This window comes from Felis catus, chromosome B2, assembly GCF_018350175.1.
Source record: "Felis catus isolate Fca126 chromosome B2, F.catus_Fca126_mat1.0, whole genome shotgun sequence".
Lineage (NCBI taxonomy): Eukaryota > Metazoa > Chordata > Mammalia > Carnivora > Felidae > Felis > Felis catus.
This window is the reverse complement of record NC_058372.1, coordinates 100,034,537-100,052,593: the sequence shown is the minus strand read 5'-3', so window position 1 is coordinate 100,052,593 and position 18,057 is coordinate 100,034,537. Positions and strand designations below refer to the sequence as shown.

Below are 18,057 nucleotides of genomic sequence, written 5' to 3'. Positions count from 1 at the left end.
TGAGGCTCTGTTAATATTTTGTCATTCTTTTTCTTTTTTGTTCCTCAGATTAGCTAACCTGTCTTCAAGTTCATGGATTCTTCTGCCAGTTCAAGTATGTTCTTGACCCTCTTTAGTACAATTTTCATTTCTATTGTACTTTTCAACATCAAAATTTCTGATTCTCTTTTATAATCTCTTTCTATTCATTTATATTTTCTATTAGGTAAGACATGATTGTCAAACTTCCATTTAATACTTTAGACACAATCTCCTTTTATTCTTTGGAATATTTTTAATAGCTGGTTTGAAGTCTGTCTAGTAAGATGAACGTCTGGGCTTCTTCAGGGACAGTTTCTATTAACTTCCTTTTCCCCCTGTGTGTGGGCCATGCTTTTCTTTTTCTTCATATGTCTTATGTTGAAACTAGATGTTTTGAGTAATATGACAGTTAAGGAAGTCATATTCCTCCCTCACCCCATGATTTGTTTTTGCTCTGTTGTTGGTGATGTTGTTTGTTTCTTTAGTGACTTTTCTGAGTTAATTCTGTACAGTCTCTGTTCTTTGAAGTCCCTGTTCAGCTAACTTATTGGTCAGAATTTCCTTTAAATGTCTTGAGCCAATAGGTCTCCTTCCAACTTTTGTTGAGGGGCTCTATATGTGTGTGTGTTGGTGCAGAGCCTCAAGGTCAGCCAGTATTGAAAGATTAGGGCTTTCTCAGCTCTTCCTGAGCATAACTCCACATATATACATAGCCTTATGAATTCCCAGGACTATACTACACCTTTCAAGTTCTTATGGACATTTCAGTCCTCAGTTTTTCCTTTTAAGCTTTTTTGTTTAGCCTTTTGTTAGCTGCAACTAGTAAACCCCCCTCAGGCAACTGTAATGTTAAACAGTTGCTGCTGATTGTTTTCCACAGTATGTTGCAGACGGAACTGTCTATACACATGGAGTGAGCTCTGCGTCTGATCAAATAAAGACAAGTCCTGAGAATGGAGCTTTTCATTTTCAGTGAGCTGCCAAGCAGGTCAAATAGTGACAGTTTTCTGGTGATCGGGCTTTTGGGGAACTATGAATCTGTTCTCTATTCTGTAGTTGCAAAGCTTTGGTTTTCAAGGCTGCTCTGGAGCTGGGGAGGAGAGGGGATTGGATTAGGGCAAGTTAGAATACCACAAAGCTTGCTGTTCTTGCTAAGATTCAACTGGTTTGCTTGCATAAACACTCCTTGGACTGTCACCAGCTTTTTAGGTAATTTCCAAAGGGTTGAAAAAAGTTGATTTTGACAGAATTTGCCAGTGTTCTTGTTGCTTTTATGGAGGGGAGTGGGTTTTTAAAGGTTCTTCCTCTCCCATTCTGGAAGTGTCTCTTACCATTTCTACATACTGTTATCTGCATCCTGCTTCCAGTCTCTGATACAGCCCGTCATTGCTTATGTTTCTCTTATACATTTCTTAAGTTTTTTTTAAATTTTAATGTTTATTTATTTTTGACAGAGAGAAAGAGAGAGAGACAGAGCATGAGCAGGGGAGGGGCAGAGAAAGAGGGAGACACAGAATCTGAAGCAGGCTCCAGGCTCCAAGCTGTCAGCACAGAGCCCGACGCAGGGCTCGAACTCACAGACCGCGAGACCATGACCTGAGCTGAAGTCAGACACTCAGCCGATGAACCACCCGGACGCCCCTCTCTTACACATTTCTAATGAGCCCTTGGAACTTTCTGGTTCCATGGCTAATACGCTTGCCTGGCAACCCTCTCAGGGGCTCATTCTCTCATATCCCAACCACATAGATCAAAATCTTTTATTTCCTCCTTTAAATACGAGTATTCCTCAAGTTTCTGATCTGTGCTCCTTCTCTTACCTACGCGTTCTCTTGGGCATTTTTTACCTGTTATTCAGACTCCCAAATCTGTCTTCTTCTCTAGCTCAGATCTCTCTCTCTCAGGCTCTTTATCTCTGTACCTAATTGTGCTTAATGTAAATCTCCATTTGGAAATTCTATCAACATGTAAAATTCCACAAGTTAAAAATAGAAATCAGCCTACTCTTCTTTCTTAGTTTTCTTTGAAAGACATTCACATCAGTCCAGTTGGCTAAACCAAAAACTTGCCTCATCTTTGATTCTTTTACCCTACTCCCAAATTCTAGTCAGTTTCCTCTAAATTCTGTGCTCTAAATCCATCTTGATGTTTTCTCCATCTCTACTGACTTTTCTCTCCTGAATTACTTCAACAGCCTCCTAAACAGATTTTCCTATTAAAGTTCTGTCCCTAGCTTTCGCACAATGTGTCCACAAGGAAACTTTATAAAATGCAAATCCACACAGGTCACAGAATCTACACATGCCCACATATACACACATACACACTTTGCCTTTCTCCCCATTGAACTTTTTGCTTCTTCCTGACTACATTTTTCTTATTTCCAGACCACGTATGTTCTTATTTGCTTTCAGACTTTTGTACGTACTGCAACATTCTTTCTCACTTTGCTCTTTTTGTTACTTACTCTGGGAAGCCTTTCTATAGTCTCACAAATCTGAGTTAGATACTTTTTGATACTGTAACTGCCTGTTTACTCATCTTTATCTCTGAGTAGAATGTCAAAAGTTCATGAGTTCAGGGACTGTGATTATGAGCAGCCTGTGGTCTAGCACCTGACGTTGGGCTTTCACAAAGTATTTAAAGAACAGAATTTATGCCTACATTTATGAATGAAGAAACCAGTGACACTTGGGTGGCTCAGTCAGTTGTGTCCAACTCTTGGTTTAGGCTCAGGTCATGATCTCATGGTTCATGAGATTGAGCTGCGTCAGGCTCCACACTGACAGTGCAGAGCCTGCTTTGTATTCTCTCTCTCCCTCTCTCTGCCCCTCCCCTGCTCATGAGTGTGTGTGTGCGCACTCTTCAAAATAAATAAACTAAAAAAAATAAATGAGGAAACCAATCGTGTTTAACACTGGAAATACAAAGATATATTAGACAAGTGTGTAAATAAAATAGGCCTTTGAAACATCTGGTGTTTGAAAGATACAGTTCTGTTATTAATGTAGGATTGATAACTTAAAGCCAGTGATTCTAAATAAAGCCATGTATAATTTAGTTGAAGAAATAAAATGGCATGAATAAATGTGAAACCCCAAAGCATTATTTACAAATGAAAGGAGAAAATGAAGAGAAAGTGTCAGGAAGTTATATACGTACGCCCTTTGTATGGTTAATGATAATACTTAGGTTTTTGTTTTTTGTTTTTTGTTTTGTTTTTTAATTTCTGAGTCATTTAGAAGTAGATGACTTCTTCCTGCCTTTTTCTTACACAAACTGTATATTTAGAAAATATCCATAAGCAAAAAGAAAATAAAATCTTTATCTCATTTAATATGTTTTATATATATATATATATTAATAATTGAAATAAACCTGAATATTACCTGAAGTAAATATAAACATCTCTTCATGCAAGGAAACATACTTCTACACCATCTGTTGCTGAAGTTGGCACACTTTTTTCTGTAAAGGGCCATACAGTATATATTTTAGGCTTTGCAGGCTTGGTCTCTGTTGCAACTTCTCAACTCTGCCTGTTAGCAAAGCAGCAATAGCCCATTCCAGATAAATTTATTGGTGTGTTCCAATAAATTTGTATTTACAAAGACAGTAAGCAGGAATTGGTATAAGAGCCATAGATCTATGATAGAGATACATCATAATCTATTTTTGGAAGTTTATATTGTCTTCAATTTTTTTTTTTTTTTTTTTTTAACTATTGGTAATACTGTCTTAGCATCTTAATATCTACTTATTTATTTTAATGCTTATTTATTTTTGAGAATGAGAGAGAAAGTGTGAGCAGGGGAGGGGCACAGAGAGAGTGGGGGCAGAGGATCTGAGGCAGTTTCTACACTGACAGCAGAGAGCCTGATGTGGGGCTCGAGGTCACAAACTATGAGATCATGACCTGAGCTGAAGTCGGATGCTCAACTGTGACTGAGCCACCCAGGCGCCCAAGCATCTTAATATTTAAATGTTCATGTATATTCTTAATTTTTTTAGGATAAATTCTGAAAATGTAATTTCTAGAACTAAGAGTACTTAAGATTTTTTTTTCTTAGATGGTAATGGGTGATACAACATTTGCTTTCTGTGACTAAGTTTTGCTTGGTTCATTTTGTGGTTTTGTGGGAATGGGGAAAAAAAAGGTGGAGTGAAATTTTAGAAAGAAGCAAAGAAAGACTGCTTGGAGGGAAACAGATTGAGGTAATTACAGTGATATAAAACTTAAAAAGAGATATTCCAAAAAGAAAATATGAAAAATTCCATAAATACACATTTTCCTGTTCACATACCAAGTTTTTCTGTTTGATAGCTCTGTAGAGTTTTGTTTAAAATCTTGTGTATATTGAGTTTGAGATTTGGGAGATGGGTTGCAAGTTACAAAATAAGCATTTCTTATTCAGTCTCCTAGGATACTCTTAGGCCAGCATGATTTTGATTGTGGTGACCAGTCAGCTTGTTTTAAAAAGAAAAGAGAAAACATAAGCTTTTCTGTTCTGGATGATGAAGTCTAATCATTTGGAGCAGGGATTGGCAAACTACTATCCGTGGACCAAATTCCTCCCGCTGCCTGTTTTTGTAAATGAAATTTTGTTGGAACAACACAGCCCTGCACATACTACTGTCTGTGGCTGCTTTCAGGCTACAGTGGCAGAGTTAAGTAGTTATATCAGACACAGTATGGCCCGTAAAGCCTAAAATATTTACCATTTCCCACTTGACAGGAAAAAATTGCAGACCTCAGAATTAGAGAAAAGATACATGGTAGTTTTTCTGTTTATCAAAGATGGATCTACAAAAAAATATAGGTAATTTTGCTATGGATAAAGTAAGATTTTATGCACAATTTAATTAAGAGACCAAATCTAGGCACTTAAAATATAGAAGACAATGTGAAATGTTGGAATACAGAGGACTTAATATTTGGTGTACTTCTGAGTTCTGTAAAAGATTAGCTTCACAGTGCCTGAGTACTCTGGCTGTTACAGAGACACCTACCTTTGTTATAGAAGCCCTACTTACACAGAGTTGGAAAGTAGCCAGCTCCACACAGTTTTGCCATGGTGTCTAAAAGCCAGCAGTTATGCTGTGACAAGTTTCTGTGGAGCTTTCCTGAAACATCTTTATTGCACTTTCTGAATTAGGCAACATCAGTCAAATTGCAAAGTCCAAACTCTTAAAAAAATTTGAAACCTGTATGTATGCATGTGTGTGTGCACACACACACATACACATACACACACACACATGCTTATTCTCCAAATGGCAGTCTTTTTTCCTACTGAGTTTGCTGCTTTAATTCAGTTTGACATGACAGTAAGAGGGGACATTCAGAAATTAGAGATATAAAGAATGCCGGTTGCTTGCTTTCTTTGGGTACATATGTTACTTAGAAATAGCTAATACTTTAAACAGTTTAAGAATCCCAAATCATTTAGCAGGGTTTCAAAATAGCATAGTTTTCACTAGTTTTATAAAAGCATTCTTAAAAGAATGCTGTGTATGGAACTCTTTAGAGTATAGTGAAAAGGCCTCTGTATTGAAGATGCAAGTTCTTGTCTACAGCCATACCTCCCTGAATGCGTCCAGTCTCGCCTGAAGTTGCAAGTTCTTAACTAGGCAACTAACTAGATGTTGAAAAAATCCTAAGTGCCCAGTACCAGCTGCCTACCTGTGGACTTAATTTATGAGAGAGAAGCCACTGATTGAATGCTGAAGGCACTGATTTTAGGGTGTTTTTCTCATAGCTGAATCTGATCCTAACTGATGGGGGTGGGACAGAATAGTTTATCTCCAAGGCACTTTACATATGTGTGGCCCCACACATTTGCGTGGGGTAGAGCTGATGAAGGGAAATCTATAGAAGTTGTCTGTACCTTGTCAAGATAAAGTAATACAATTACAGAACTACAAGTTTTACAATAATAAAAGACCTACTGTTGCCAAACAAATTGATTAACACATTCATTTTTACACATTTGTTTTTCCTTGCTTAACTTTTTGAACTTATTTTGTCTTGTTTCTCCTCATTTTCTTTTCTATGATAGTCATTCTATATTAGAGCCATCAGTGCAATGCCAAGAATTCTTTGTGCTGTGGTTGTTCTTCAGGAGGTTATTCTTGAGCAAGAGTGGTAAGGCACAGAGTCATCCCTAGCTTCTGGAGAACCAGAGGGGAATACACCCGTGTGGATGTAGTGACTACAGTGTAGCATGGGACTTTGGGTTATTCGGGGCAGGAAAGAGCAGTAAGCTGAGGACTCACCCCAACACCCATGTCCTTCAGTAGCTCTGTAATCCTTAGTTGTATCAAAGTCCCTCTGTTTTTATAGATTCCTTTTTTCAGATACTCAAGGCTTTTATACCATTCCTCTCCTCAACTAATAAATCTATTTAGCTGAGGGTTTGTTCATCCATTTAATAAATATTTATTAAGCACATATATGCTCTCTGCTAGTTCTTGGGGATATTATGATCTTTCAACCACAGTACCAGCTCCAAGGAAGTTTCAAATGAGAGTCAGATAAGGAAACAGGCGTTTACATTACAAAATAAGAGCTTAGGAGTTAAGGGAGCCAACATTAACTTTTTAAAAAATTGAACCAGCATGGTTAAATGAAAAGAGCATTGATTTTAGATTTTATTGATCTGCTTTTAAATTTTGATTCAATTACCTAATAGGTACATGATTTTGGGAAAATAACCTTTGTGACACTTGTAAGGTTGTTGTATGTTTTAGAAATAAATACACGTGAGGCACTGCTAAATAAATCATTTCTGCTTTTTTCCTAAATCATATACCTAAGTTTCAAAGCCTATAAATAGATAATTGTTCTGGCCCCTACTTCACAGGAGATGGAAAAGTGGGAATTAAAAAAAAAATTCTATGACCTTTGAATATCCTACCTGTAAAGAAACTTGGTAGAAATCAGATTTTATAATCATTCCTTGTAAAATTTATCTAAGTTTCCATTATTGAGATATAGGGACTATAAAATTAATACCTTAAGAGCTTACAGAATTGCTTGTAAAATACACTGTTACACTAAATCTGTAACCACTGGTCTTAGATCTGCCAGCTTAGAAGAGGATACTTCTGTCTCCACCTCCCTTACCCCCACGGTGTAACGTCCCAGTTGCTCTTAACCAGTTGAGGTTTATATCTGGAGTGGTTATGGTTGTAACATTTTTTCATGAGATGTTTAAAAAGCATTCAAGTAGATCATCGGTAAACTATTTAAATATCTTTTTAAATACTCATAATTAGAATTTGATTTTTTTCTATTTGAAGAATTAAAAAAAAAAGCAATATTTAGGAAATAGTACCATGTTTGAAATGAAACAAAATAGCCAATGAATTTGCTTTTAACTGAAAGGGTTTTTTTTTCCATTTCTTTGAGATTAAGCAGCATAACTGCTGCTAAAAATAGAAAGTGGTCTAACAGCAGTGCAATTTGTAATTGTTCAAAAGTGTGAAAGTTGGTAGTTGAAATTTGAATTCCACACTTGTGAGGCTATAGATCTTATTCCATTGTGTGATTGTGCTTTCCAGTTTTGCTATGCTGTATGTAATAACTGTTCCAGATTTATTTGTTAATTCTGTTGTAGCCGTACCTTAAAAATAAGATAAGCTGATGTTATTCACTATAGAAAGTATGAAATACAACAGAATATAGAACTATTTTCTGGGTATTTTATATAAATCATTCTGAATTATAAATAGGAAATAGTAAGCAAACAAATAGTTACTTTCCTACTAAGAAAGAAAAAAAATCTCAGTGAAGCAGAGTAGGGTAAGGGGTGGGGAAGAAGCCGGGGCTTATGTTGGCAGGGCAGTGCAGGGATAGTGAGTGACAGCCTGAGGAGAAAAATGGATATGTTCTTCCATCACTGCCATTCTCTCTGTTTGAAATAGACAAATGGCATGTACCCAAGGGGAGCTAGGGACAGTGCTCTGAGGATAGGAGCCACTTCTGTACAGCCCTGCCAAATTCATGAGAGTAATGGTGCATCTGTTTTTTGTTGCTGCTGTTGTTAGTTAACCTTGTCATGGATACATTACTGTTTCTGTGGCACTTCTTTTGTGGGTTGTTACTCATACTACTTTCTTTATCATGGCTGTGCTGGATTTTCTGTTGGCAAGTCAGCACCATTTACCCCTTCTGCACCTTGCCTGATACAGTGGCTTCCTGGGAAGTGTACATGCTTGTTTTTTCACCTTTCATTGTGTCTACCCTTGTCCACCAAATGTGCAGTTTAGATATCCAGAAGTCTATTATAGACAAATGATATGTTTTTGTCTTTTTTGATTTTGTTTTCTAATAGCAAAATTTCATTTTTACCCCTCCCAAACTCCCCTCCCCACCCTTAATAGCAAAATTCCACATACTGGAACTGCTTTTATCCTCTGAACAGCAAACGTTCAGAGTAGTCTGTCTCAGGAAAGTCTCTGGTTTGAAAACATTTATGCCAAGACAGATATTCATTAATTTATTTAATGAACTTTCAGTGACTTTTTATAAGGTTCATAACACTGTGCTAAGTGGTATTATTACAGGGCAATTCAGTGAAGTATATAAAGCTAGTTAGATTGTGAGGGTAAAATATTCAAACGTTTTCGCCAAAACTATTTAAATCATACTAGAATGCTTATGTTTATAAAATGCTTCTAAATGTTCTGTTGTAAAATGTAGGTGTAAAATGTAAAAAAAATAGGTGGCTTTAATTATACGTTAATTTTCTTCAACTGTTAGTTATCCTAGATAAGCCATGTTGTCATTAGAATGTTTAAATGACTTGCATTCTTTGCTTTGTAATGTTAAAAATTTTAAATGCATCTCAAACTAAACTTTATAATGTGTTACATTTTAGGTCAGAAGACATGTCTTCATCTACATGGCATCTTTCCTTACCTCTATGTGCCATACGATGGTTATGGACAGCAGCCAGAAAGCTATCTTTCTCAGATGGCATTCAGTATCGACAGAGCACTTAATGTGGCTTTAGGCAATCCATCTTCCACTGCTCAGCACGTGTTCAAAGTGTCATTAGTATCAGGAATGTAAGTATATGTTAACATCTTTTTAAATTTCTTTATGTTTTTAGTACTAAGTAAAAGAAAAGCTATCTGATTTAAAGATACTGTTTATTTTTCTTCTACTTCTAATGGGAGTGGGGCGAATTTTATGTTGTAACTTTAAAAAAATTTTTTATTAATGCTTATTTTAGAGAGGTGCAAGCGCACGCATGAATAGTGGAGGGGCAGAAAGAGAGGGAGACAGAGAAGCCGAAGCAGGCTCCAGGCTCTTAGCTGTCAGCACAGAGCTCGACATGGGGCTTGAGCTCACAAACTGTGAAATCATGACCTGGGCCAAAGTCGGATGCTTAACTGACTGAGCCACCCAGGCGCCCCTATGCTGTAACATTTTAAAGTAAATTTTTGTTGCAGTGAAAGATAGATGGTTAACAGTGATTTTTGTTTTAACCTTTCCATTTCTACACTTTTTAGACCTGTAGAAATTCATGTAATTTATTTATCAAATACTTATTGAGCACCTTCCATGTGCTAGGCTCTGTTCTAGGTGCTTGGGATACATTGATGAACAAAACAAAGATCCGTGCCACCGTGGAGGTTACATTCTAGTAATGGGAAATAGAAAATAACCAATTGATATAACATGAAATAAATTTATTCCTTTATTATGTGATAGTGCTATAGAATAAAGATGTAGAGCAGGATAAGAAGTTTCAATAGTGTAGGGTAGAGAAATGGACTGGTGGCAGTTTTATATAGGATAATCAGGGAAGGTGTTATTGACAAGGTAAATAGACTTTTGAGCAAAGACTTGAAGGTGAGGGAGTAGGAACAACATGGAGGCCAGGTAGCTAGAGTGGAGGGAAAAGAGAGTAGGACAAAATGAGATTAGGGAGAGATGAATGGATGGAGATTGTGTTGGCCAGTGGTTCTTAAAGTATGGTTTCCAGGATCACCAACTTCAGCTTTACCTGGTTTGAAAGCTATGAGAATGCACCTATCAGATCTCCGAATACAAGGAGCATAATTGAACAGTGGCCCCACTATTGCACTGAAATCTATCATTCCATATAAACTGAAGCTGCTTTCCATAAGCTACTTCCAGCCAATGGCTAAGCCTGGGAAGGATACTAGGGCAGGCTTGTTCCTAGGAAGCACTTGGGAACTCTCTGAAAGCCTTTCTGCACTTAGTTTAGAATCACACTGCTAGAATCACACTTCTACATCGGTAGAAGATATTGCTACCGATCTTCCCTCTGTCCCTCTTTCTTTCATTTGGGACCAGATGTTATCTAATTTTGGTGGCTGTCCCAGCCTTTCCTGGATCCTGCTTCATTTTCTCTCACAGGTGTTTCCCAAATAAATTCCTTGCACATATTGGCATCAACTTCTCAGAGGACTTAGATTAACATACTGGGGAACTTATTTAAAATATATTCTTGGGTCGGGGCACCTGGGTGGCTCAGTCGGTTAAACGTCTGACTTTGGCTCAGGTCAAGATCTCACAGTTTGTGGGTTCGAGCCCCGTGTCGGGCTCTGTGCTGACAGCTCAGAGCCTGGAACCTGTTTTGGATTCTGTGTCTCCCTCTCTCTCTCTGCCCCTCCCCTGTTCATGCTCTGTCTCTGTCTCAAGAATAAATAAACATTAAAAAAATTAAAAAATATATATATATATTCTTGGGTCCCACCCTAGACCTAATGAATCAGGAACTCCGGTTGTGGGGCCCAGCAATTTGTGTTTTAATAATAAGCCTTTGTAATGATTCTGATGCATACTAAAGTTTTAGAAATACAACGTTAGGCTGTTCTGAGGACTCTGGCTTTTACTCTGAGTTTTTTTGCAGGAATTTGAGTAGTCACAATCTAAATTAGGCTTGAAAGGATTACTTAAGCAGTTGTGTGAAGGGTAGATCATTGGGGGATAAGGGTAGAAGTAGGGGAGAACATTAGGAGACTTTCATTAATCTGGGTGAGATGAGAAAATACAGTAGCTTGCACTTGGGGAGTAGTGGGAGTACTGAGCTGTGGTCAGCTTCTGGATCTGTTCTGAGAGTTGAGTCTATGAGCTTTGCTGTCTGATTGGATGGAGATGATGACAGGAGTCAAAGATGACTATAAAATTGTGAGTCTGGAAGGTGCAGGTAGAATAATAGGCTGGCAGGAAAGATTTGGAGCTCGTACTAGAATGTTTTCAGTTTGATATGTGTATATTAAATTCATCTTAAATCTGTCTACTTTTTCCACCTTAATCTAGGCTTTCCTCTGGACCACCACAGTATCCTTTTAATTGAATTTCCTTCTATTTTTGTCTTGTTCCAGAGCTGCAAAAGTATTCTTCTTATATAAATTGGATCCTTTTAAAATCATTTAAAATCCTCGAGTGGCTTCATATTGTTCACAGAGTAAACTGAAGCTTCTAACCACAGCCTGTGTGATCTGACCCCTGTTCACTACATTCCATCTAGGAACATGGGTCTTCTTCTTTCAGTTCCTCTGATGTGTTGAGCTCTTTCCCACCTTTGTGCATGCAGTTTGCTTTCCTTGAGTTCTCTACCCTTCTCCAATCTTTCATATCCTTCACTTCTCCAGAGAAGTTTTTTCTGACTTTCCTACATAAGATAGGTTGAGGCACCTGGGTGGCTCATTCATTTGAGTGTCCAACTTTGGCTCAGGTCCTGATCTCACAGTTCATGAGTTTGAGCCCCGCGTCAGGCTCACTGCTGTCAGTGCAAAGCCCACTTCCCCTGTCCCCCCTCTGTCCCCCTTTCTCACTGCCCCTACCCTGCTTGCACTCTCTCTCAAAAACAAATTTTAAAGACATTAAAAAAAATAAGTTGTCATTGTAATTACTCTATCTCTGTCTATTCTTGTTTCCTTTAGCGCAATATAGTTGGCAGTTATTTTAATTTTTTGATTACTTAATTTTTATGTATTTCTCCCACCAGCATGTAAGCGCCATGAGAAAAACGACCATGTTTGTCTTGTCCATCATTATATCCTTAGCACTTTTTTTTTTTTTAATTTTTTTTAAGTCTATTTATTTTTGACAGAGACAGAGTGTGAGCGTGAGCTGGGGAGGTGCAGAGAGAGAGAGGGAGACACAGAATCCGAAGCAGGCCCCAGGCCCCAAGCCGTCAGCACAGAGCCCGATGCGGGGCTCGAACTCATGAACTGTGAGATCATGACCTGGGCTGAAGTCGGACACTCAACCGACTGAGCCACCCAGGCACCCCTATCCTTAGCACTTTGTATGGTGTTGGGCACTTAGTAGATATGGCTCAGTAGCTGTTTGGTTGACTAAATGAGATGGAAGTTCACACCTGTCCTATGATAGTAACAATTAGGTTAAAGATAATTATCAGTTTTATATTCCAACTTTTTTTTATGTTTAATAGTTTCTAAGAACTTTCCTATACATACTCTCATTTCAAAGTTGAATCTCCAGGGGCACCTGGGTGGCTCAGTTGGTTAAGCTTCTGACTTCAAATCAGGTCATGAGCTCATGGTTTGTAAGTTCAGGCTGCCCGTTGGGCTTTGTGCCGACAGCTTAGAGCCTGGAGCCTGCTTCAGATTCTGTGTCTCCTTCTGTCTCTGCCCTTCCCCTGCTTACACTTTGTCTCTCTCTCTCTCTCTCTCTCTCTCTCTCTCTCTCTCTCTCTCTCTCAAAAAACAATAAATAAACATTAAAAAAAAATTTCAAAGCTGAATCTTCAAACTGCCTAGTGAATTGAATAGTCACCAGTCTTTTTTTTTTTTTTTTTTAATTAAGCAAGCTCTGTGCCCAATATGAAGCTTGTACTCATGACCCTAAGATCAAGAGTCACATACTCTACCAACTTGAACCATCCAGGCACTCCAGCCACCAATCTTTCTGTTGTCATATTTTTAAGAGTCTGAATACCTGGGGTGCCTAGATGGCTCAGTAGGTTAAGCGTCTGACTTCAGCTCAGGTCATGAACTTGCGGTTCGTGAGTTCAAGCCCTACGTCGGGCTCTGTGCTGATAGCTCAGAGCCTGGATCCCACTTCAGATTCTGTCTCCCTCTCTCTCTGTTCCTCCCCCACTAGCACTCTGTCTTGCAGTCTCTCTCTCAAAAATAAATAAAGAATAAAAAATTAAAAAGTCTGAATACCTGAGGCAAAAGATGAGCTGTTCTTTGGCTGCCATTCTTTACTCTTACTCTAATTTTTTTCTTAACCTAATTCCCCTTTTCCTTACCATACATTCTAGCTTTGTGATTATTTTAGTCTTTCAGTTTTCCCTACTTTCTTAAGGTAGACAAGGTTGCATCTAGCTACCAAATTAAAATCTGTACAGGTTTGATTCCAGTCTTTTTAGATAATGCATTGTTCTGAGGCCAGGTCAAGAGATAGGATTATGACCTTAGGCTAATTTCTGGAATTCCTTGCCACTTAGCTACCATGATTCTAGAAAATATCCTATAAAGAGATTCTTAATCCATTTGAGTTGAGTTTTTTGCTATCCATTTTCATTTTCCTTCTCACTGCCATATGAAAAAACTAATTCTTAATTATCAGATATAATTTTTTTAAGCCTAAAATATCTATTCTCAAACTCTGTTCCATTCTACTTTTTCCCTCCAAAGAGTTTCCCTGTTGAGGAATTCTTGTGGCAGAATTAACTGAAGCCAACAGCAAAAAGTAAGCGTTGCAGGTTAAATTACACAGAAGCAGAAAACTGAATTTGTAGAATTTCCAGGCCGTATTTTGGGTCAGCAGATGTGAAAACAGAATCCTAGGTGTACAAAGAATTTTAGAGGTTTCATAGTCTTACCGTATTCAGTTTTTGAAATTTATGAGATTCTAATTGTAAAACCCTAAAAGATTCTTGCAAAATCAAAACAAGCAAAGATAACATGGACCACACTGCAGATTTAATTCCCCCCTCCGCCCCCATTTATTTGGCTTAAAATAACTCCTGTCTTCAGATAAATAGCTATATTTATCTACATGAAAAATACCATAGTAAGAGGAATAAATAGTTGAATTTTGCCAGTGAGACAGAATGAGATCATTCATGTAACGTGTCTTTGTTTCACCCCTTCCTTCATGGCAACAAAAATGGAGTAAATAGCAAACTAGACAGGAAGTGGTTAAGTGTTACTAAGGGAAAAAAAAGTAAAGAAGAGTGAAGGGTAAGGATAGGGAGTGATGGTTAGAGAAGACTTTTCTGAGGAAGTGAGTCTAAGTAGAGATGTGATTGAAGATTGAAAGCAAACCATGCCAGGGTTCAGGGCAGGCTTTCGAGGCAGAGAGAATGGCAAGTTACTTGAGTGTAGATCAAGTTAGGGGGGCTAAAATGTTTAGAATGGCTAGAGGAAAAGGTGATTGGAGTGAGTAGCAAGGACAACATAAAGAACCTTGTAGGGGTGCCTGGGTGGCTCAGTTGCTTAAGCGTCCAACTTCGGCTCAGGTCGTGATCTCACCATTCGTGAGTTCTACCTCCACATCGGGCCCTGTGGTGATAGCTCAGAGTCTGGAGCCTACTTCCGATTCTGTGTCTCTGTCTCTCTCTGCCCCTCCCTTCCTTGAATGCTGTCTCTCAAAAATAAACATTAAAAAAAAAATGAACCTTTTAGACCTTGGTAAATAGTTGGATTTTTTTTTCTCCAACGTTTGTTTATTTTCAAGAGAGAGAGCACAAGTAGGTGAGGGGCAGAGAGACAGGGAGACAGATTCCCAAGCAGGCTCTGCTCAGTCAGTGCAGAACCCAATGCAAGGCTCAAAGCCACAAACCGTGAGATCATGACCTGAGCCAAAGTCAGACACTTAACTGACTGAGCCACTCAGGCTCCCCTAGTTGGATTTTTTGAAACATAGAAATTGCTTTACAACAATCATATAGAAGGCTCTGACTTAAAAGCTTGAAAATAGCTAGGGGGGGAAAAAGTTCATACCGCAAATAATGACTGCTACCAGATTACTCCTGTATTTGATGTCAGCTACACTGTCAGACGGGACAGAAATGGGGTCCTAATGAGGGTAAGTTCTACTTAGTGCCCATTAGATAGGCACAGTATTTTTTATTGATTTATATTTTTTAAAAGCTTATTTATTTATTTTTAGAGAGATAGAGACAGTGTGAGTCAGGGGCAGAGAGAGAGGGAGACCAAGAATCCCAAGCAGGCTCTGTGCTGCCAGTGAGATCATGACCTGAGCAGAAACCAAGAGCTGGATGCTTAACCAGCTAAGCCACCCAGACACCATGGGAGAGTTTTTTTGTAAATGAAAAGTGAATAGGTTTATCTACCTAAAGATTTCACCAACCACTTATTTACAACTAAACTCTAGGGAGATATAAAACTTTTTTGCATGCAAATTCATACCTGTTTATATATTATTTCTAACTACATCATCTTTGAAAGTGATAGTCTGGGGGTACCTGGCTGGCTCAGTTGGTAGAACATGTGACTCTCAATATCAGGGTCATGAGTTCAAACTCCCATGTTGGGCATAGAGCTTACTTTATGTTTTTTATTTTGTTTTGTTTTTAAGTTTATTTATTTATTTTGAGAGAGAGAAAGAGGCAGAGAGAGAATCCCAAGCAGGCTCGGTGCTGTCAGCTCAAAGCCCAACATAGGGCTCAATCCCATGAACCATGATCATGACCTGAGCCAAGAGTCGGATGCTTAACCAACTGAGCCACCTAGGTGCCCCAGAGCTTACTTTAATACATAAATAAATAGGGGTGCCTAGCTGGCTCAGTCGGTAGAACATGCGACTCTTGATCTCAGGGTTGTTAGTTGAAGCCCCATGATGGGCATGGAGCCTACTTTAAAAAAAAAAAATGAAAATGGTAGTCTATATCAGAGGTACTGGGGTAGTTCAAATCCTCCTAAAATGATGTAACATGATATTCCAGCTTATTTCATCTTGCTCTGAACACTTGTTTCTCTCTCTGCCGTGTAGATTTTTGCTTCTTCCTTTCTCCATTCTAGCTGATGCCCTAGAGAAAAAGCCAGCCTCAACATAATTAGGGTCCTTAAGTAAGGTCATGGTCTTCTTAATCTCTTAAGTTCCTGTCTACACAGTTTTCATGGGCTTCATTTGACTTGCATGAGTGTTTTATACAAACACAAACACACACACACACATGTACATATATATAATAGGCAAATTGTCTTTGCTTAGTGAATTTGTAAAATTAATAATAAGCAGACAAGCAAAGTGACATGAGTGCTGTTAATTAAAGGACTTTGTTAATGAAGAGCTTTAACGTTTGACAGAAAATCAGAAATGGGTGAAGGTGCTTGAAAGGTCTCGGGTTTTCTCATACATGTTCAGAGTATAGAGAAAAAAAGTCATTTTTTTAATAGTCATTATGATTGAAATTAAGGTGTAAACAGTTTGCACTCCTTTTTGTCCCTAGTTTTTTGAAAGTGGTATTTTTTTTTTGAAAGTGGTATTTTTAAAAGAAGTAACCAGATTGCAATATTTTATATGTTAATCTGTGGTAAGTTTAATTGAAAGGTTTTGGAGCAGTTTTTGTTTGTTTTTTGAGGTTTTGGGTAATATTAAATATAAATAAGGCTGAATTAGGCTAGCTGAGTCTAATTAGAGCAATAAGTTGCATTACTTCATCTCTGAATGATAAAAATAATTTGAAATACCTTTTTCTTTTATTTCAGGCCTTTTTATGGTTATCATGAGAAGGAAAGACACTTTATGAAGATCTATCTTTACAATCCAGCAATGGTGAAAAGGTACAAAAATAAAATATGAATAGCTATCACTTAAGTATTTTAATAATAAAAAATAAAAATCTAGAAGAAAGGACTGTGTCATTTGTAGCATTATTAAAGAAAGGAACCATAATATGTGTATTTATGTGCAAAAAGAGATCTATGGCTTGGCCTCTGGGAAGGATGTTTTAAGAGTGAAGGGACCTTGCTTTTTATAGTCCCTAACTGCTGCTTTTCTGTTTTAGATTTCGAGAGCTTGTAGAAGTAGATAAGGAGAGATGATGGCTGCCTTGTAGGATCTTAGTGCTCTACTAGCCAGACCAATGTTCAGTACCAGGAGAAATCTACTCTTCAATTTCAAAACAAAAAGAAATGTATGAGAGGCCAGAGTGTAAGGGCTTCTGAGATCTCAGAATCGTGTTGACTCTTTATTAATGCTAGTGAAATTTTATATCCCAGATTTTTTGTTTGTTTTGTCTCTGGTTGTTTTTTGTTTTTGTGTTTTTGTTTTTGTTTTTTTCTCTCAGTAAGTCTATCTGTATCTTATTCTGTCAGTCATCCTGGAGTCTAAGTTCCTGATGGCAAGAAGGGCACATACAGAGAAGACTTCATTCGTTCTCTAGGGCTCAAGACAAGGGTTTTCAGTCTGTGTGGTGACAAGCTAGGGTAGAAGTGTTCTTGGATAAATGCTGAGTGTCTTTTCAGAAGATCTTCTCTGTTAGTTAAGTACTAGGTTTCAAAAGGTAACCTTTTGATAAGACACAAATTCAATACTTCCCAGAATGAATTTGGGCAAGAAGAGGAGCAACTATCCAGGATATGAGGTTTACCCTGAGTTAGGCCAACTGAGTGCTTCACTGAATCACTGCCCTAATTAATCCCTATGGTTATTTGCTTCTCCAAGTAACCAGTGAAAACTAGTTTTCTCTGTAATGTGCCCCTACCGTTATCCCAAACAGCTTCTCTTAGGTAGGGTACCAAAACCATTTTCCAGGATAGGCACTTAGAGACAATGATGTTTCTTATACCACTTCCCTTTGGTCACACTTTCTCATATCCATGGAGTCCAGAAGAGTCCCTGTGAATTCTTAACCCTCTTTCTCATACACAGTGGTAGGAGAGTACACCTTAGTCATCCCAAGTCCATGCTAGAGAGGGAACCTTGAATAAAATTTGCATACATCTTTTATAAATAGCCTACAAACTGTTTTTGGGAGAAAATATGTAAATATAATCTGTTTTTCTTCCTTGTGACTATAGCAATCAAATATTTATTAAACTATTTCCAGT

At 38.0% G+C, this 18,057-nt stretch overlaps 1 protein-coding gene across 5 annotated transcripts in view; it reads left to right on the top strand.

Annotated features, from left to right (window-relative positions):
• REV3L (REV3 like, DNA directed polymerase zeta catalytic subunit) overlaps window positions 1-18,057 on the top strand; it is a 173,806-nt gene that overhangs the window by 47,537 nt on the left and 108,212 nt on the right. For all 5 annotated transcript variants that reach the window (XM_023254263.2, XM_019831087.3, XM_045057917.1 and 2 more), the window contains exons 2-3: window positions 8,904-9,093; window positions 16,714-16,788. In XM_023254263.2, the coding sequence (XP_023110031.1) occupies window positions 8,904-9,093; window positions 16,714-16,788 (265 nt within the window). The remainder of the gene's footprint in view (window positions 1-8,903; window positions 9,094-16,713; window positions 16,789-18,057) is intronic.